Source organism: Carex rostrata, chromosome 21 (genome assembly GCF_964058835.1).
Source record: "Carex rostrata chromosome 21, lpCarRost1.2, whole genome shotgun sequence".
NCBI lineage: Eukaryota > Viridiplantae > Streptophyta > Magnoliopsida > Poales > Cyperaceae > Carex > Carex rostrata.
In genome coordinates this window covers 6,185,708-6,207,186 of record NC_135938.1, presented here as the reverse complement: position 1 = coordinate 6,207,186, position 21,479 = coordinate 6,185,708, and the positions used below count along the sequence as shown (strand labels likewise).

Sequence of the window (21,479 nt, the reverse complement as noted above, 5' to 3'; positions counted from 1 at the left end):
CAATTTAAAAGCAAAAACAATCCGGACCTTAAAAAAATTCATCCTTAAAAATAAATTTCAATTTAGAAATTGGTTCGCTGATTAAACGGGGCATCATCTGATCATCATGCAGTTGATCATAGCCTCTTTTGCTGTTCTTCACTACCCTGGTAGTGTTAATGCGTTATGCACATACTTTGTTTTCATGTGCGTAGTTTCCTTGCGTTGTTTGGCAACGGTAGTACATGTTCTGTGATTACACGCATATCAATATTTGACCTCAATTCATAATATGCTGTAATGTGCTAATGCACCTGTCTTGCTTCTTGACAAATCCACTCAACACCTGTTATGTTTATGACGCTTCATGTATTGCAAAATATACTTTGTTCTGTTTAATCCCAATATTTATTTCATACATGCTATCCATCCATACTAAACCACAATCAAAATATACATTTTAAAATCAATAACCCTTTTCAATATAAGCTTCTCTCCAGAAATTTATTTTTCAACTACTGTAGCAAGCAGAATTTTACCATTGCAAAATGGAATTCTTAGCAAACATGTACACATCTGGGCCTGAAATGCAAGCAACATAAAGCAGTCTGATACTAACCCACAGTGCAGAAATTACGGGGCATGTTGCGCAAAAGTTTCTATCAGTGAAGAAATTTTAAAATAATCAATTACGCATGTTCTACAAGAAAGATGTCCCAGTAAACACGGGCTGCCAATCAAACTAAAATTCAGGTGTGTTTCATATCAGTAAAACAGCAACACACCTCTGATTAACAAGAATCCCAAATTAGGCCACACTTTAGTACACTTTAGGCACAAAACTGAAATAAGAACTAATTAACTGCTCGTGTTCAGTAAATTTAAATGAGAGGTCCCCAAATACAACTCTAGCACAGTATTTTATTCTTCTGGCGATCCACCAGGGACAAGCTGCACAGATAACAGGTTATTTAATTTAGCATCTTTCATTTATTAGTAAAATTGTAAGGGTTCCTTTATCAAATTTTTTTGCGATGAAACTTGAGATTTACTTAAATACCAAAATTCCTCATGAGACCCTAACCAATAACAGCAATAACAAAAATTTGAAGCATGCCAAACCAGTTTCATCTGGTTAGGCATAAATACAACTTCATGCTAGACCAGAATAACACCAAAATCAGACCCCTTAAAATTGGTCCAGGAGAAAAGCTAAACAAAAGTGAGTACTGAGTACTTACAATGGCTATGTTATTCCCATTTAAAAGTATCTGATCGAGCTTTGTAATTCGGCGGCCCTCAGTTGTGATTTCACTAAACAAAAGGGACAAACAACAAAAAAAAAAAAATTTCAGCAGGAAGACAAACTGCTCTAATTAAGAAAAAAAATACTACTAAGCTAATAGGTACAACACACAGAATTATTGCTCAACTTTGAAGTCTTTTTACTAAAATCACTTATGAATACCATATGTTGTATATCAGGTACAAGCCATGATTTAAAATGTACAAACCAGCACAGACTTCAATAAGTTTTTAAGTATGCAATATTACCAGATCAAGCAAGAAATTGGAAAAAGGGATACATGAACAATGGTTGGTTGGTTAACAACTGAAATCAACTACCAACATTTCACGAAAGAATAAATTTTACAGGTCCGATCAGTAACTGAGGTAATCAACAAACAATTCAGGTGATTTATAAACCAGAGGAGATTAGGGTTTAGGGTTTATACTATTCAGTGACATCTTCAAGCACCATGTTGACATAGACATCAAAGCCTCTTAGGGTTCCAACTAGCTCCTTGTCGCCTTTCATTATTACCCAAATCTTCGATCCAATGCACCGATCAATCAGCTCTTAAATTGAAAACGGATAAATTTAACGCAAAATTAAATTGAAATAGAACTAAAGAATGAAGTGGAAGGGAAATTCAGATGAAGATGCATTGACTCACCTGAGGGAAGGAGTTGAGAGGGGTTGTTGCCGTGAGACTGCGACATGGTGCGCTTCTGTGCTCTTGGCGCTTCGCAAATAATGGGAGGGAGGAAGAAGAGAAATGAAGGGGGGCTAAAAGAGGGAGAGGCGAGCGCCGTCGGATCGGGTACGGAGAGTAAATCTAACCTGTTTTGACAAAATTTCCATTAGGACCTTACAAAGTTCAAAATATAATTTTCGATTTTTGATTATTTTGAAATGAACTAAAATATTGCAGATGCATACACTAGGTGTAAAGAAAAAACCTCTCACCATATCATTGTGTCATAGAAATAAAAAAAATAGAGGGGATAAACTAACGAGATCTTAAAAAAACAAAAACAATTTCATAATTTATTATGTACATACAATTGAGATGATATGTAACACTGCAATGTTTTTATTTCATTTTCTATTGTAATTTGAACAAGAATTGACACTATTGTTTGGTAGACTCTCTCAAAAGTCAGAAGCTTGTGCAAGGAGGTTAAGTTTTTTAAGAGGTCACTATAATTTCTGCAATATTAATAAATTATATACCGAACTCTGAATTGTCTCTTCGAGTAAATATATGATTATTGAGTTTGGTGAAAAAGTTTTTTTTTTTTTTTTTCTGGAAATCTAATTGAAAAACAAATAAAATTCAATAATTTGATAGAGACAAATAAGAGACCAATGCCTAATCTGTAATATTACACAACATTCAGTGGCATCTGAGAATTTATCCTTAAAATTAAAAATTGGTAATGGGCCAATTTTTTATAAAAAGATCTTATGGGTCATTCTCATACTGGGCCGAGTAGAGCCGACGAGGGGCAGTGAGTGGACCCCACAAAAGCAATTTAATTATATTTTAGTGCTGGTCCGGATTGAATTCGTATCCTCTGCATTAACTCAAAAAATATCTTTTGAGTTAATGCATCTAGACCGTCCAATGCGCTTTAAGAGCCGTGGGAATTGGATCCACACTAATATTAAAGGGCCCCTGAATTATAGACTGTGACCGGATTGGCTCCGTTTAAAATCAGACGGCCAAGACGCTTTAATTCAAAAGATGCTCTTTTGAGTTAATGCAGACGATGCGGAATCGTCCGGATTCAGCGGTCAGACCAAGCAGCTGACCAGTGACCACTCAAGCGTTAATTATTATTCTCTGCATTAACGCACCTTTTTAGTTTTGTCCGTGTATTATATGTGCGGGCCGGATTGGTCTGGATTCCGATCGGACGGTTAAAATCTTAAATCAAACGGTGTGTTAATGCAGAGAGGATGCAACTCGCGTGAATTCGTTCACTTAATCCCGCACGCTTTTGCCTAAACCCCACAAATTATTCTTAATAAAATAAAACGAAAAACTAATACTAAAACTCAAGCGAGAATGAGAAAAAGCAAAAATGTAATCATAAGGAACGTCACCTTTACTTTATTTGATCACCTCACTTTCCTCTCTCCCTTTCCAGCTCGTCCGATTAATTATCTCCTCGGATTTAGATTTTTCTAATCACCTCTGCGGTTCTCTCTTCTTCACCGAGCCTTTAAGAGTGGTTAGTACTTTGATTTTGTTAGATCCTTTTTCTTATTTTTTGTTTTTGCTTATTATGAACCAAGCTGAATTATCTCGTTGGATACAGGTGGTTTCGATCCTGCAAGAAGTCCGCTCAATTTCTTCATATTTTGATTCCACCTTAATTTAGAAGTTTTGCTGTGAGCTTGTGGTTGTTACCAAGTATTAACACTCACTTAGACTAGCTCGTTGCTTGAATTTGGGATAATTACTCTTTTTTTTGCCTTTAAGGATTTTAGAAGATGGAATTGGGGATGACTGAATTCATAGTCTGACATTTTGTTATTGCTGAAGTTTTATGTTTTTTTATTCATTTTAAGCGCCTAATTTTGTAATTAAGAAGTTATTTTAAGTTTTCTGTTTTATAAGACGTTGTGGCGTTGCCACTAGTTGCTAAAGTATATGAAATTTGTATTTTGAACTACATGCATTAGTTACTGGTTTATTATCAGCACATAATACAAGGTCAAAACTGAAATATAAAAAAATGCTTTCAATTAAGATTTTCTTATACATTGTCAATGGAGCATATAATAGTTTCATGCAATTACACTTTTACTTAAACCATTTTCATTGCAGATCCTGATTCATTTAGGTGCTGGTACCTGTGAGGGTTTTAGACCACTGTCTACCATGTGATACAAATATCAATTTGGAACCCCACAAAAAGTTTCTAAAATCTGGAGCTTTCCTTTTTCAGAACATTCAAAGAAGCTTGCAAAGAGTTTTGCTGAAGGATGTCAGCCCCCACAAAAGTTGATCCCGCCTTTCAAGTAGTCGGCCAGAGAATGTAACCTCAATTACATTTTTTTATTTTTTATGGCAACTTTTCTAATTTTTCTAATATATTTTTGTTTAACAAGTGAATTTTTTTTTTCTGGTGGTATAACTGTATATATGGGTTTGCATAGTTAAAAGGTAGCTCTTGGCATAAATATTTTACACTTATGCTGATCAGACCTTGGAAAAAAAAACCTTAGAAAATGTGAAAGATTATCAAATAAGAAGGTGACTACATTACAACAAATTTTATTGAATCTTAATACTTCTTTAAAAGTTACTATTCAACTGATACAGACTGTTGAAAATAATTATCTTCTGATAAATATTATTATTTATTAACTTTGTGAAGAGGAATAGAGATTTGGCGAATTGAGGACTTTCTGCCTGTCCCCTTGTCAAAATCAGATTATGGAAAATTCTACTCAGGAGATTCTTATATCATTTTGAAGGTAACACTCTTTTAATGGTTACTCCCACTTCACTCTTCTGTTTTTTTTAGGCACTTTTGTTTTATCCATATTTGTTCTTAAGTTAATGACCCCTTTTATCTTATTATAGACTAGTGCTGGTAGAGGTGGTTCTTTCGTTTATGATATTCATTTCTGGATTGGGAAGGATTCAAGTCCAGTAAGTCAATTTACTTTTTTATTGCCTTATCTCTAAGTTTTTTTTAAATTTTTTTTTTTTTTTTGGAAATAATAATCAACATTGTGCCACATTTCACGAGTTACTGAAGCATTCTCTTGTTTATTATTTATTTTCTTGAAAGCAAGTGGTAGAGTGTACCACCTGTATCATTATACTGGAACAAGCCTTGCAAAGTTTATTATTTTACAAAGCTCTGTGTTTACCCGGGTACTTACTTCCCCTTCACAGGGGCCCTGAATCAGCCAATCCCCTCTTTTAGTTGCTGCTGACATTTTGCCCCTTATTCAGAAAAAAAGAATCTGAAATGAAAAACAAGCACCTCGAAGTATCAATAGGAGAATATCTGGAACATAGAAAAATTATGAGCAAACCCTCAGATTTACACCACATTGCTACCCCACTCGTTCAATTGGGTAACAAGTGCTCAGCTTCCCACCGACTGGTACATGGTACCAAAATTCTCCATGTCAGCCATCCGGTTAGGACCTTCCACATTGTCAGGGATTATGGTGAATTATCTGCACCTAATCATATCCTAATCCACCTACCAATTTAACAACTATAATCCATGCGGCTAAAGATCTGGTACTTTTGGACCTTTCTGATTAAAGGAAACTCTATTCCTTTCTAACCAAAGAGTCTGAATGACAACACAAGATACCATGGGATAGCATTTTCTCCTAATCTTAGTAAATATACCAATCTGTTGCCTTATCTCTTGAATACAGGTACAAGTTAAGCTACCCGATTAAAATGTAGCTAACCAATGCCAGATCATTTTGCATAGGATCAATAAAATTTCAAGTGATCAATTGTTTCATCATCACTGCAGAAAACACACTTAGTTCCATTATCCTTTTAAGCACCAGCCAACAAAAGTTTATATTTTAAGGGGCCATTTAATCCATTTAATGTCCCAAATTATCTATAGCAATCAATCTTTTCACCCCGCACAATTTAGTTTTACATAGCAAGATCTAATAGTAAGCTGGCCGTCAGAGTAGATTTGCCTCACAGTCTGATCTGAGAAGTCATTTAACTGATCTTTTTCAGCAAGTAAAATTTTCAAATCAGCCCAATGTTGAGCAAGATCACTAACAAGTATTTTCTCAAAAGTGAACTTTGACATCGGACCCATTTCACACTGATCTGACACAGATTAGGAAACAAAAGGTATAGAGCTACATCAACAATCCATATATCTTGCCAAGATAATACTTCTATGTTTATTTTTTTCCAAGCTGACTTAATTGTGGAAAGACATTGTAGAAGCCAAAAGAAAGCATGACTAAATTGGCCTTGACAAGATTGTGTTAAATGAAAACACTAAATGACCAATTTGCACATATGTGGTGCTGAAAAATCCAATGGTTCAGGGCTTCATATTAATTTACTCTTCTATTAAGAAACAAAGTACTCATTTAAGGTAGGGGGGAAGTATCCTGAATAAATAACGTGCAGATTTTTTTTCAGGATAATGAGTACCACAGTAGCACCTGAACCACATAATCTGACATAGCTTAATGTTATTTTCAGGATGAGTATGGAACTGCTGCTATTAAATCTATTGAACTGGATGCGTCCATTGGTGGAAGAGCCGTTCAGCACAGAGAAATCCAAGGTCATGAATCTGACAAGTTTCTCTCCTACTTCAAGCCTTGTATCATTCCTCTTGAGGGAGGTATTGCCTCTGGATTTAATAAGCATGAAGAAGAGAAGTTTGAAGCTCGGCTTTATATCTGTCGAGGAAAAAGAATTGTCAGAGTGAAGCAGGTTTGCTAAAATTATCTTAGTTCGGCATTTTTCTTCGGGTCTTCTTGCAAAGTTTACTGCTGTTTTGTTATTTGCAAATGGAAATTGTATCTCTCATGTTTCAAAATCAATATTCATCATCTTTTTGTTGATTATTTGGCAGTTGTGAAAACATAAGTAAAAGTTGATTAAGTTGCCCCTGACATATTTTTCCTATCAACTTGAATAAACATGTCCATAACAGGTTATGCAATTTGTTTCATGACATATAAGTCCTATTGGCTTTTTTTTTTTTTTTTTTTGTTCAATATGAGTTTTAGGAACAATTACAGTTGGGGTGAATTTTCATACATAAAGAGGTAACAATAAGAAATATTGGACTTATTTGCAAAGATTGTAAAATTGGGTATAATTCACAATGAATTCTTTTATTTGTATCATGAGCAAAAAGTACGTAAATGCCTTTTATCCTCTTTGGATAACAAGGATTGTAGTAGCAATATATGAAGACGAATTTATCAAATAGAACTACTTCCTCTTAGTTTGAAACTTTAGTATGATATCAACCAAAATTAAGCAAGAACAAACTCAAAACCAGAATAACTGCAAAATGCTTCTCTCCTTTGCTTTCGAACATGCTATGTTAAGATGTGATATGACGAATTAGCACTTGCAGGTTCCCTTTGCTCGGACATCATTGAACCATGATGATATATTCATCTTAGACACCGAGACGAAAATCTATCAATTTAATGGTGCCAACTCAAACATTCAAGAAAGGGCTAAAGCATTGGAAGTAGTACAATATCTCAAGGACAAGTACCATGACGGAATGTGTGACGTTGGAATTGTAGGTGAGATAAATAGACTTTTTGGAATGCTTTTCTTCATGGTTTTCTTTTATATGTGCTGCTGAAACTCTTTAATTTACATGTTTGTCCTGAGAAAAGAAGGATCACAATACTACTTTTATTTACCATGCTGATGGTTCAATATTGGCCTGCCCCTTTTCTTATGTCTGTAACTAAGATTTGAGCCTTTGTTCATGGCTTTGGTTAACAATTAATTTTAAAACTAACACCATGACTGGTTTAGTTTAGATTCCACCTCAAGACGTGATTGCGATTATTGATGTTGATTATTCAATTATTAATTGTCTAAACTAGATATATGTGCATTATGCTGCAATTTTTAAGCTTGCTTGCAAGAATTAGCATTTCTTAAAAAATTAGACACAGAGATATCAGTGACTTTTTATAATTTTCTCCAAGATGTTAAGATTTCTTGTGGTTTGGCTTGTTTTATTCTCTAGCTGATTTTTTGGGACTTGACCTATGTCAGATGATGGGAAGCTTGATGCAGAGTCAGATTCTGGTGAATTCTGGCTTCTTTTTGGTGGCTTTGCACCTATTGGCAAAAAGATTGTTGGGGATGATGAAATTGCACTTCAGGCAGCTACCCCAAAACTCTATAGGTACAGAACGCTCTTACTGCAGTACTGTACCAGTGTTCTACATGGTTAAGGCAATTTTTTCTTTGATGGTTTTCTTTTCTGGAATTTTATTTTGTTTGTAGAGTATAATGAACTTTAATAGTATCAGGCTGATTTTTGAAATCCTGTGCTACAAACCTTTGACAGAAAGTGAACCCTTTGTCTCTTTCTGAGATTCTGTACATGGAGCGATCTTTTGAACCCATAGAACTTTTTTTTGGGCTTCTTGACATTTTATTTTCTGGTCATACATGGGCAAGTTTTTTGCCTAATTTTTTTCTGAGATTCTGCACATGGAGTGATATATTCAACCAGAATAGCCAAGAAAACCGACCTAGCAAAACCCTCAAGTTCGAGTTTGGATTCTTTGGCCATGCCTGGGATGCCAAATAACAGGAAAGTTAGCATAAAATAGATACCAAATAAGCAGTTTTGTAAGTGCCCACCGACAAATATATTTTGCAAATAATCTGGTGATGGTCACATTAGTTCATAATTTAGGAGAGAAGGTTATTTCAATTATTGCCCTACTAAGATTTGTAGTGAACTGACTTGTGGTTATACTAAAACACGTGCACCTCAGCATAATTTGGAATGACAACTTCTTAATTCTATTTTTAGTTTTGTTGATGGTGAGCTGAAGTTGGATGGACTCCGTCTTCTTTCTAAAGAGTTGCTTGAGAATAATAGATGCTATATACTGGATTGTGGGTCCGAGCTCTTTGTTTGGTTTGGCAGGGTTACGCAAATCGATGATAGAAAAGCCGTAACTAAAGCTGCTGAGGTGGACCCTTGCTCTCTCAAACGTGAACCTTAACGTGGTGTTTGTGTTTATTATTCCTTTAATGGTTATAATATTGAAACTTTTCAGAACTAGTCCCTGACATAATACTATCTGCAGGAAGCCCAACCCATTCTATTTTATTGCGTTAGGATTGGGTTCTGAATCTGGATAAAGACTTTTAACTTAACCTCTTTTCTTTATTCTTAGTGAATTATGTTATTATGGTAAAATATACTAAAACGATGCTGCTTTGAATCTTTTATAGTTCAGTAAAGTGAAGTCCCTATTTTGAAATTGAAAGCTTCTATGCTAAAGCATGAAGGACCTTGCAGAGAAGTTCATAATGGCCAGGATAATGTTCATATCAAAATTTCTAAAAGCTTATTTTTGGAAATTGGCATTGTAGGATTTGATTGCAAAGGAAAATAGACCGAAGGCAACACGTGTGACCAAGGTTATTCAAGGTCATGAGACAAACTCATTCAAATCAAAGTTTGATTCTTGGACAGCTGTCACCAATGCCCTCACCTCTAGTGGCGAGGAGGGTCGAGGAATTGTAGCAGGTACTTGTCAATTCAATTATAACTACCACAGATATCATACCAGTCAAGACTTGTACCCATTGCATTGTATGTACTGGCCAGCAGGGAAATGATGCTACTAATTTTGACTACGTTTTCAACACTTAAAATTACTCTTTGAGTAAGCACAAAACTTGGGGTATTTCCTTTTTAAAAAAAAAAACTTGGGGTATTTCAGCTAGTTGTGCGCGGTACTGTATTGGTGGAGTGCTTATGCTTATTTGAAAAATAATTACTCTAATTTGTCTTATATGATTCATGCTGGGATTTGCAGCTTTACTGAAGCAACAAGGTCTAAGTGCCAAGGGTGCCTCAAAGGGAACGGCGATCAGCGAAGAAGCTCCTCCTTTGCTTGAAGAAGGTGGCAAGCTTGAGGTGCTTTATTTGATTTTTTTGATATTAACAAATTTGGGAGAAAGATAGAGCTATGTACTACAAATTAAGAAAGCAGTGGGCATTACCAACAATCTTAGCATTATTGGTGCTTACTGGGAAGAAGTACTTATCCCGTCCAGATATGGTAATTATATACCAACTTGCCAACTATAATATGGGGCTTTGAAGAATGGTCAAGACTATAAATATATATATTAGGTTTCAACAATAATTTAATTATTTATATGACAGGTTTGGCGCATAAATGGCAGTGCCAAGACGCCTATCCCAAGGGAGGAGATAGGCAAATTTTATAGTGGTGATTGTTATATCGTGCTGTATACATATCATTCCAATGACAAGAAAGAAGAATACTTCTTAGCATGTTGGATTGGGAAAGATAGCATCCAGGTAGGGTTTGTAAAAAGTGTGAGGTTTTAATTATAGACTAATATTCATCTACTGATATTTTGGCACCTGGTGTGTTATTTAGGATGATCAAGCAATGGCTATTCGGTTGGCTAATACTATGTGGGGATCCTTAAAAGGAAGACCTGTTCAGGTTCTCTTTTATTTCTTTTTGTTTTTTCCTTTTGCCTTGTAGATGCTTGAAGAGGCACCTTATAAGTTAAACATGCCTTCTTGTTGTAGGGACGGATATATCAAGGAGAGGAACCACCACAGTTTATTGCACTTTTCCAACCCATGGTTGTGTTGAAGGTTCACTATCATACTCTAATCTTTATGCCGGTTTAAATGAATTTTTAGTCAGACATTCAGGGTTAAATGAAATTTAACTTATGCAGGGTGGAGTCAGCACTGGCTACAAGAAACTTGTAGCAGAGAAGAATTTAAATGACGAAACTTATGCCTCTAATTGTGCTGCATTAATTCAAGTTTCTGGCACATCAGTTTTTAACAACAAGGCAGTTCAAGTTGATGCAGTATGTCTAGTACTTTTACACTATAATTATGGTTGAGATCTTATCTTTACCGAACCAAACTTATTGTCTGCCCTTGTTTTTGACTTTATTGCATTTGTATGAAAATTGCATTATACCAAAGCCGACCCTGAATTTTTGCATTTCCTTGTATGTGGCTCCTGAAATTTTGTTCAGTCAGCGCTCTGTTAAAGTTAGTGTTGCTGACATGGAAAAAAATTATTGATGACATGTCCATTGGTAGATGTAGTACCTGAATTGGATATTAACAACTATAGCAAAAGCTAAAATTTGTTTAATTTGGGTAGTATCACTTGTCACATCAGCTCAGTTGCTTGCTACATTTGTACCCTTTGATATAACTACAGGAAGGGACCAATTGAAAACCCCAATGTTTTGAGTTTCTTGAATAAGAAAAAGGTCAAGGACTTTGTGGACAAAAAGACGTGTAATATTTGATGCTATTAATTCTTTTGTCCTTTACAGGTTGCTGAATCCTTATGCTCCTCAGATTGTTTTTTGTTGCAATCTGGGAATTCAATGTTTGCTTGGCAAGGGAGTGCAAGCTCTTTTGAGCAGCAGCAATGGGCTACAAAAGTTGCAGAATTTTTGAAGGTCTGATTTAAATCAACCGATATTAAGCATCAGTGAAACGCGGATGCCAATGAGAAACCCAATACCCATTAATACGTTGGTTGGGCCTAGATTGGTTGTGTCATAATTCCTGTTTGTCAAATGTGTATTTGGTATTGATTTTTGTATGTAATACTTAACTGGGTAGAATTGGGTCATGAAAAACTGACTTATCCTGACAGGTCAGCCTAAAATATAGTCGGTTCTATTTATTTAATTTGTATTTGTTTAATAGTTCTCTCCTAATTTTTGTTACCTAATATCAGAAAGTGTCTTGTATTATCTTTTGCATTACAGCCAGGTGTGACATTAAAGTATACCAAAGAGGGTACAGAGAGCTCCTCTTTTTGGTCTACTATTGGCGGCAAGCAGATGTTTGGGGGCACAAAACTCACACAAGAGGCCACTAGAGACCCCCATCTGTATTCCTTTTCATTCAACAAAGGTTAGATTATTGACTAAGTATACAAAAAAATGTATTAATCGGTAAATACTCGGTCATAGTAATTTCTCTATTTTGTTATTTGGGAAGATTCATGTGGTCTCTCCAAGGCGTCAACTTAAAGAAAGATTAATATGAGTCTTGCCCCTTAAAATATTGTGAATATTGCCAATACATCTCTTTTCAAAGTTCTTGAAATTGTACCCAGTTGCCCCTCTTGGTACCTTTGAAGAAATTGCAGGAAGGGAGGGTTAGGTGTAGAGGATATTCTTTCATGCTACATGCTTTTTCTGGGGCTTGCATTTTTTTTTACAATGTTTGTACACACACATGCGTGGCATTTGGCACCGTGGGTGGAAGGGGGGGGGGGGGGGGGGGGGGGGGTTGGGGGTGGGACATGGGGGGAATGGGGGTTTTACACATGAAATTGCCCCATTATATTATTATGTCAAATGTTTTATTTTAGAAGCTAACTTTCTGAGGTCATATCTTTAATGATTGGTGCTGCTCTAAATTCATGATGGGCTCGACAACTCTTCAGGAAAACTGGAGGTAAGAGTAACAAAATCATACTCAAATGCAATAAAAGCATAATTTTGTATTTTGAACTTCACTCCAAACCATTCCTAAAACCTATGTTCAGATTGATGAGATCCATAATTTCTCACAAGATGAACTCTTAACTGAAGACATGCTGATACTTGACACATATGCCGAGGTTTTTGTTTGGATCGGTCAGTCTGTTGATACGAAGGAGAAACCAAAGGCATTTGAAATAGGCCAGGTTTGTATTTACTCTGATTAAAGTGGGTCAAGTGAAACAAATTTTTCTGACCTTGAAAATGATGTGAAAATTTTCCATTTTCAGCAATACATAGACGTTGCAGTTTCTCTAGAAGGATTATCGCCACATGTGCCGCTTTATAAAGTTTCAGAAGGGAATGAACCATGTTTCTTCAAAACATACTTCTTCTCATGGGATGCCACAAAGGCAATGGTATGTTGTATTCTCTTCAATAAAAGCTATTTGGGGGTGATACCCACCAAACCCCCCCAGGCAAAGTTACCCACCAGAATTACCAAATTGTCCTTGAATATCTCTAATACACTCTTATATAATATGTTCTATTTTTATTCAGAGATAAATTAGATATATACTTTTGTTTTCAACAAAGACATTTGTTCAAAGTAGTTATTACACAATACATAACAATTTGGTTTTTTTATTTTTCTTTTTTCTTTTTTATTTGATAAATCAGGTATAAGTTATATGATATATATAAAAATTGATATATCCGTGTATTGTAGTCAATTTCTCGTCCAAGGTTTGACGGTGTCAATTGAAACTAATGGTTATGAGGTAATTATTGTGAATTAGAATTTCAGGGTGCTATATAGCATTACTCGAAAAGTTTAGGGAGGTATGGTGACATCAAAATATTTTGCATTATGTGAGTCTAATATAACTTCTGTTTTTCAGGCCCAAGGAAATTCATTTCAGAAAAAGCTTGCACTTCTTTTTGGCAATGTTTTGAACTTTTCGGAGGTGAGTGGTTCTTCTCTCCAAAATTGTAACTGCAAATATTATATATATGAACATGACATTTACAACAAGTATCTGTTAACATAGCAACTTTGAATCTGGTTAAATAACTTAATATTATCAATATCTTCTATTAATAATGCAACAGCCAAGTGAGAAGCAGAAGAAATCAACAAATGCAGGAGAAGCAACACAAAGAGCCGCAGCACTTGCGGCCTTATCATCAGCTTTCAGTCCTTCTGACACCTCCAAATCTTCTTCATCTCTAAAATCACCAACCCGTCAAAGCCAAGGAAGCTCTCAGAGAGCAGCTGCAGTAGCTGCACTTACTGGAGTTCTAACTGCAGAGCAGTCGTCACAGCCTTCCACCCCTCAGCAGCTCAGTCGAGGTTCTTCCCCAGTTACACCAAAGGCAACAGGTAATTGTGAGATTTTTGCATCGTGTTATGTGTGCAATGAGAAGTTCACAAGTGATTTATTTGCCAGTACATATTGTAGAAATATTAGCAAGTTAGTTCAAATTTATCGGAAACTTGAGAATGTTGATGTAAACAAATTTGGAGAAGTCCTCAGGATAGCTCAAAAGGTTCTTGAAACACATAATTTAGCTGTAAACAATACACAGGGGATAAAGCACTTGTGAAAAGTTTCCCAAGTTGATTTACCAAATTGCACTTAAGACAGTTGGAAATTTTGGAATATGATGTAAGAAACTTGATTAAGCTTTGTCTGAAAGTAAGCTCCTTATAAGCCCAGAAAAAGTAAGGAAGAAAAGCAAACAGGTATTAGACCAATTTTCTCATATGTTGATTATTAAAAAAATCAGATTAGTATCATAATTTTATGTAGTTTCAGAGAAAAATCAAACTCCAGCTTCCGAGGTAGAAAGCTTGATGAACCTTCCTTCGGCTACTCCTAGAGCTATAGAAGCATCCATAACAGAAAGGAATGGGTCAGGTTCTGAAGTTCAACCCGAACCAAAAAGAGATGGTAATGGGGAGGAAACAACATTCACTTATGAACAACTGAAAGTCAAATCAAGCAATCCTGTGTCTGGCATCGACTACACTAGCAGAGAGGTATGAATCTCAATTCTTCTTTTATTTTTGATAAAAAATATGTTATTGATACGACAAACTATCCCATACCAGGCTTTAACTGAAATACCAATTAGTTCGTATTTTGCAGTTGTAGGTAAAACATTATTTTAGCTATGTGGGTTTTTCTCCTTTATATGTTTGCTTATTTATTCCACCTTTGTTGATAAGATGTTATAGCATTTGAAGAAATAGTATTCTTTTTTCTATTTCCTTGTGATTAGTGTTTTATATTTAAATTCATGAATAATAATCCAGGCCTACTTATCTGATATGGAGTTTGAGACAGTACTTGGAATGACTAAAGAGAAATTCCACGCATTGCCAAAGTGGAAACGAGAAATGCTGAAAAAGAAGGTTGATCTTTTCTAGTTGCAATTGGCCTTTGTCTCTCCCTCTCTCTTCTTTTTCCAAAATTATTTATTAGGTTTGTTTTTGTTGGGGGCATTGACCTCTAGTTGAGGTGAAATTTTCAGTTGTAATATTTCATGATTTGTTCTTTGATTTTATGACAAATACTTGCTCTATGTGATCTCCAAAATGTCAAAATATGCGAGCTTGCTTTAATGTTTTCTTTTTCCTTTTTTACCCTTTTGGGAACAGCAGCAACATTTGCCTGTGTCGTGAGCATATTTAGTTTGTGTTGTTTAATTTACTCTTAGTTTGTCTACCCACCTCGTTCAGACTTCAGAACATGTGATATTTCCTTATATTTTTTTTGACACTTAAAAAGAAATATACAACATTTTTTTTGCAATTTGACTATGGTCATTGACCAATCTAAACTAATATTAATATGATTAACAGGAGGCTAATTTAAGGGTATTGATTGTTCTGTGGTTTTGCTTGGTTAGTTTTATATATTTCATGTTTTTGGTTACACCAGATGCGTAAAGAGGCTAAAAAAAAGCTTTTTTGAGCAGGTAAAATGTTCATACAAGAACAAACCTAATATCCTTTTCAGAACATACTCCTATCCTTTTTATTCATATGCTTGTATACATAGTGACAAATGAATTATTCAGGTTCGGTTGAGCGAGATAAAAAAGTCGTGATTCGAAAATAATTCAGGTATAATTCGGGAATGATTCGGAATTATTTGGATTAGAAATCTCAATACTGCAAGGGAGCAAAAAAAAAAAATTGTTCTTGGAAAAATTCGGGAAAAGTTTGTAAAATTCGGAAATTATTCGGGTTTAATTCGATCAAAGTTTGGTCAACCGAATAATTCAGTATTCAGTTCAGCATCACTCCAAAAAAGAATTAAACGGGTATAATTCGGATATAATTCGAGTATCTTGTCATTATGTTTGTATATTCTATCTTTCTAATCTAGCATAACTTTTCTGAATTGATATTAGGGCTTGCCTGTAAGTAGGATACACCCATTTCATCCATATATCAAAAGGCGCTTCTGTTATGGCAGTGAAAAAAAGCGCACTGTTCCACGGTGAAAAGAAGCCAAATTTTTTATTAATAGAAAATAAATAAATAAAATATCAAAATAGGGGATAGCTTTTGATTTTTGTCGAGAAATAGGTAGAACGGGTTCGTTTATTCTGTCCAGCGGACGAGACTAATTATCCCGTCCAGCTTAATTTAATTAACAACCAAATTAATCAAACTCAGCGGAGAGGAAAGGAAAAAAAGAAAAAGTTGGACGGTATAATCCGACCCGTCTGGGGTAAAAAATAAAATAAAATATGGGATGGTATGGTTAAACCCGTCCGGGCTCCGGGGTAAAAAAAATGTGGACGGTATAGTTAAACCCATCCAGGACTGGAAAAAAGTGCAGCCATGAACAAGTTTATTTATACCGTCCAAGCGCGCTATTTAAACTCCCACACGAAGAAGGCTCAGACAGAGACAGAAGCTCATCTGAAGGCTCAGACAGAGATAGAGGTGATTGTTGTCAATAGCAAAGTCGAATTTCAAACATGTAACTCCTTAATTATATTTTTTGCTGTGTAATTCAGTAACTATTGTAAAATAATTTAATTAATATTAGTTTTTATTATTGTAATAATAATAATATGTAATTTATTCATTATTGTGTAGGTTAATTTATAAAAATAATTAATCATGTTGATGCTGAGAATTTATTTTGGTGGTGAAATACGACACGGTCGTAAAGGAGTAGAGTATAGTATTAGTTCTCGATTCTCATTGAGTGTGACTGATGAATACGGTTAGTATGATGTGAAAGGTGAAATTTATCGCTAACTTGGATATTCTGAGAGTGAGTATAACCTAAAAGCACATGCACTGGTTAATGTTGGTACAACAACCCGACATTATTATGAGAAAATTGAAATCGTGTGTGATCAGAGTTAGAGAGGTATTTATATCCAAAGCATGCGTGCCCAAACCCAGTATACTTTTCTCGATTTATACATTGAGTTGGTTCCAATCATCGGTGAAATGCAACCGCAGTTATTCGTTGATAGTATGGTACTGGAAACACATCCAGAACCTTGACAGACCCAATATAGTGCTAACTATGCGGATCCCAATTTCTTCGAACCCTATTCGACACAACAAACACCGAGGCAAGACCTTTATCTGCATCCTTATCTCAATGTGAACGAGTTGTCACCGTCTGTTCAGACATAATACAATAATCAGAATAGCTCATGGATCGATTCATCGGAGGTAGTTGATCCTAATACTGATTTTGATGATGTGTCACAAAGTGATGACGAAGATGACGCTGACTCATGTGAGGATGACGCCGACTGGGATGATGAAGCTGATTCAAAAGGGGATGTCTGGGATGATACCTCGACACAATCACACCAAACACCACGCGTTCAAGCTGAACGTTTTCCCATACCTGACCGTGGTGTAAGTCACCCTGTGGCAAGCTTCAATGACACCTCAGCATTTCAACCCGCAGATGTCAACTTCTTAAGTAGGCCCCAACATCTCCATGATACACTTGCTGTAGGTAATTAGTTTTCTTTAAAAGAGGCTCTACGATTGAAAATAAATGATTATCACATTAGAAAGAATATTGAAATAAAAATTACGGAGAGCAATAAAACTAGCATGGTAGTCAATTGCAATAGTCAATTGCAAGCACCAGGTGTACGTGGAGAAAGGGCAAATATTCCACCATAGGCGGACAACAGATGCAGAGGCCCTAACAGTAGGTACTGGGTTCTTCATCAGGATCTTCTTCTTTTACCACGACATAACCCATGCACAGGTCCTCAGGTGGCGGTTGAATTGCGGCTTCTCAGTTGGCCTTTATCTCCGAAATACTCTTTGTAGTATACATTTTTTATTTTATTTTTTGGTTTGCTTGTATGTGTACTAGATTTTGTAGTTATGCGCACAGATACAAAATGTCTATAGAGGACATAGCAGGAGGCATCGATCTGGTTTAGTTCATCTTAAAAGAGAGGTGCTTTAACAATAATATGCAAGGATGAGAGGGTGTCTAGAACTCATATACGTCATGATTAAGTTGGTTGACTTTGATTTTGTGTATGCGCATTATCTAAAATTATAACAATTATTTTTTGAATTCTTCTTTTTGCCTAGTCTCATCTTTTTTTCCACATTGGTATTTGCATGGAAAATTTGACAGGCCTTCCTGCATCTCAAGCTCATCCAATAGTTGTTTGCTGTTGATTTTATTTATTATCTGCCTGTTATATGTTTGATTAATTTTTTTTTGAGAAAAATATTTGATTAAACTTTCTTTCCCAAAAATGATTAATGGAGCTTTCAAAAGACTTTTCTTGCTTTATAAATTATCAGAAGAAACTAATATTCATTCAAGCACTCTTGCATTTTACGCCTGTCCCATTAATTAATTCTCAAGACCAAGTGTTAACTTAATGCAATCGGGTTGTTGGCTTTTCAAAAAAAAATTGTTGTGTTTATTTACATTGCTATGTTTTGCTGTTTTATATGCATTAAAAAATTGAAAAAAAAAATCATTTTTGTTATTATTTGATCGTAAAAAAAATTTGGGATTGAAAATAAAAAAAAACAGACGAGATATATAATAGGCAAACTGCAAATTAATAAATGATAGAATGATCCTTCTCAACGCATGTACACCAAATATGCAATAGATACTTCATATTATGAACAAGCTTATAAATTTGCCAATTTGCAACGTCAATTCATCACAAATAAATTTACCATGCATATACATTACAAAATCAATTCATCGGATAGACTTGCCAATTGTCACACACAATTGAATGAAAACCGTACCAAATATGCACTTTGATAAAACACACACAATAATCTTATATTACAAATATACAAACCAGCGATTAATTGACTCAGCATAATATAACTTTCTACTTGGTACGAACCTTGTCTGTGTGAAGAAAATCCAATGCCAATACTACTGTGCCGTTTAACCTCTCGAAAGAGAACCTCTCCACCAAAACATAATCACCTAACCTCAGTTCTTCTAAGATTGCACCAGTGCCTTGATCATCCCAACCTCCTCTATTCTCTTCCCATTTGATCATTTCCCATAAAGCCAAGTTCAAACCGATTCTTTCTCCATTCAAAACTCCAGTCTTTCTAAACCATAGAAAACCATCATTGGACTCCATTTCCTCTCTCATTGTTTCCTCCCCCCTCAAGAGAATACTCATCTTTTCAATCCCACTATACACCTCTTTCCAAAATTGCTCTAAGGTGACCTCATAAAACATAGATCTCTTCATTTGGTATGGTGGATCAGCTCTTTCCTTCAAAAAAAAAAAGAACGGGCAAAACCACTTTCCGGTAATAACACTTGTGGACGTGTTAAGTTCCAGGTAATTCAATCTTAGTGATTGGTTAACATCTAGAGCCTCGCCTAATTGGTAAATTTCTGGTTTGCTCTCATGTAATGGCCAATATTTTTGTCTGAATATCCATGGAGGGATTCCGTCAGAGGCAACAGATTTGGCGGTGAACCTACCTCTGTGGGGTATTATTTCTATTTTCTGGTAAATATCTCTATGGTCAAATGGTTTCGGTTTGACATCTTGTATGACTTGGCCAAAGCAACTTGTGGACATATCATCCTCCTTAGAACATGTATGTACTAGCCTGTCAACACAAAAATAAACTTCGAGTTCATATAATTTTGTGGTGTTTGATCAATATGATCTTTATACTTTTTGTTAGGTTAAGTCAACAACATTTAGTTGGTATTATATATGAAAACATATGAAAATCATCAAACTTTGGTGACTTCATTGAATTTGCACTTGTAAGTGGTAATCCATATGTACAGGCTAATAGGCTATTACATACTGGTATTAGAAGGCGTGTAAGATCATAGATGGAGATGTTTCCTGCAAAATATCCTCAAAGGTCCCATTTATGGTGACTGGTCAGCGTGTTTAATTAACAATTTGACATAATCAATAGCCTATCAAATAGAACATCATTGCAGAAACCCAAAAGAATACAAAAATATTAATTATCCTAAAAGGTTTCGTTTAGCCTGCTTGTTATCTAATTAAGAATTAGTAACCATTTTAGAATAACTTTAACAAATTAAATAAACCTACAGAATAACAAAACTTCATGTTCATGTTCAAACAAAAATAGCATTGTCAATTCATAATCCTAGATTCAAAACCGAATAAGACAAAAAGATTAAAGGATTACCCTTGGTGTTCCCCTTTAGCTGCAACCGCATAGTAGCGATTAGCCGATAGTGGTAAATTGATGACTGGTACGAATAACACCGTTTCAGTGGCTGTTGTGCTAATTTCTCCCTCAGGCGAGGTAAATCTAAATGATAGAGTTTTGTTCTGGGGAATGGGCAAATATCGCACATCAGGCATATTAGGACAGAGAACCAAACAACAGGTACATGTTTCTTCATCAGGATCTTCTTCTTTTACCACGACATAACCCGAGCAGGGGCCTTCAGGTGGCGGTTGCATTGCAACTTCTGGGATGGCCTTGAACTCTGAATGGCACTTTGTAGTATACATTTTTCTTGTTGGTTTGCTTGTATGTGTACTAGATTTTGTAGTTATGTGAGCAGATATGAAATGTCTCTCTATATATATGGAGACATAACAGGTTAATTAGTTCATTTTAAAAAGAGAAAATGTTTAAACAATAATATGCAAGGATAAGAAAGTGTCTAGAATTCATATATGTCATGATTAAGTTGGTTGATTTTGACTTTGTGTATTTTTTAATTTGCATGAAAGATTTGACAAGCCTTTTTACATCTCAAGCTCATCCAATAGCTGTTGTTGATTTTATTTATATTATGCCTATTATATGTTTGATTAAACTTTTCTATCCCATGAATGTTTAATAAAACATTCAAAAGACTTTTGTTGCTTTATAAATTATCACGACAAGAAACAACTATTCATTGAAGCACTCTTGCATTTTATGCATGTCCTATTTATTAATTCTTGTCAATGGTAGAAATTGAAGAACAATGATATTTAAATATTGATACAAGCAATTTATGATGTTTCTTCCGTGCAAAAGAAAGTAAAGTGAAGTTGGTTCAATATAGTGTTAGAAGTGCATGTCGGGTTGAGGAATTTACAGGCCCATTATATAGGCCCACTGTTTTTAAAGTAAAGGAGAAAAACAGTGGGCCTATATAGTAGTGTTAGAAGTGCATCTCGGGTTGAGAGTTTGACATGGATTATTATTTGATTATTTCAAGGGGACTCGTTGCATTAATTCATATTTCTCTAATTTGCTATTTTCAGTTGTTAATTTCTTGTTGTAGGGTGGAGACTGCGGTGCTGAGTAGTGCATGCCTCTCATAGTTATTAAATACTTTTTCAAGGATACTATGAAAGTCAATTGTATAATTTAGTACTGAGAAGAGAATGTGAGGGCCACAAAAACTTATAATATGATTTGTTTTTTTTTTTTGAAAA

The 21,479-nt window shown here is 35.2% G+C and overlaps 3 protein-coding genes and 1 long non-coding RNA gene across 8 annotated transcripts in view; 1 reads left to right on the top strand and 3 right to left on the bottom strand.

The window, feature by feature from the left end:
• The window catches only part of LOC144573178 (uncharacterized), a 79,274-nt gene that overhangs the window by 50,236 nt on the left and 7,559 nt on the right, over window positions 1-21,479 (bottom strand). The window lies entirely within an intron of this gene.
• On the bottom strand, window positions 654-2,114 carry SAD1 (Small nuclear ribonucleoprotein family protein). Its single transcript, XM_078323142.1, has 4 exons — window positions 1,938-2,114; window positions 1,716-1,839; window positions 1,221-1,293; window positions 654-930 (listed from the first exon to the last, which is right to left on the bottom strand). The coding sequence occupies exons 1-4, from the start codon at window positions 1,981-1,983 to the stop codon at window positions 901-903; spliced, it is 273 nt and encodes a 90-aa protein (XP_078179268.1). The 5' UTR covers window positions 1,984-2,114; the 3' UTR covers window positions 654-900.
• Window positions 3,283-15,133, top strand: LOC144573175 (villin-2-like). Of its 5 annotated transcripts, XM_078322883.1 has the most exons (23): window positions 3,283-3,501; window positions 4,222-4,311; window positions 4,654-4,753; window positions 4,863-4,931; window positions 6,489-6,725; window positions 7,381-7,558; window positions 8,046-8,178; window positions 8,818-8,980; window positions 9,387-9,543; window positions 9,836-9,936; window positions 10,189-10,347; window positions 10,430-10,498; window positions 10,588-10,656; window positions 10,743-10,880; window positions 11,364-11,492; window positions 11,808-11,955; window positions 12,494-12,504; window positions 12,596-12,736; window positions 12,821-12,949; window positions 13,433-13,498; window positions 13,644-13,914; window positions 14,345-14,574; window positions 14,851-15,133. In XM_078322883.1, the coding sequence occupies exons 2-23, from the start codon at window positions 4,259-4,261 to the stop codon at window positions 14,962-14,964; spliced, it is 2,865 nt and encodes a 954-aa protein (XP_078179009.1). In that variant the 5' UTR covers window positions 3,283-3,501; window positions 4,222-4,258; the 3' UTR covers window positions 14,965-15,133. The 5 variants fall into 5 exon arrangements, 1 of the variants encoding a protein (XP_078179009.1); XR_013517893.1 differs by lacking the exons at window positions 12,821-12,949; window positions 13,433-13,498; window positions 13,644-13,914; window positions 14,345-14,574; window positions 14,851-15,133 and adding an exon at window positions 3,589-3,661 and having other exon boundaries at window positions 11,808-12,504; window positions 12,596-12,733; XR_013517892.1 differs by lacking the exons at window positions 12,821-12,949; window positions 13,433-13,498; window positions 13,644-13,914; window positions 14,345-14,574; window positions 14,851-15,133 and adding an exon at window positions 3,589-3,669 and having other exon boundaries at window positions 11,808-12,504; window positions 12,596-12,733.
• On the bottom strand, window positions 18,758-20,558 carry LOC144573619 (uncharacterized). The gene is made up of 2 exons (XM_078323397.1): window positions 20,227-20,558; window positions 18,758-19,659 (listed from the first exon to the last, which is right to left on the bottom strand). The coding sequence occupies exons 1-2, from the start codon at window positions 20,556-20,558 to the stop codon at window positions 18,912-18,914; spliced, it is 1,080 nt and encodes a 359-aa protein (XP_078179523.1). The 3' UTR covers window positions 18,758-18,911.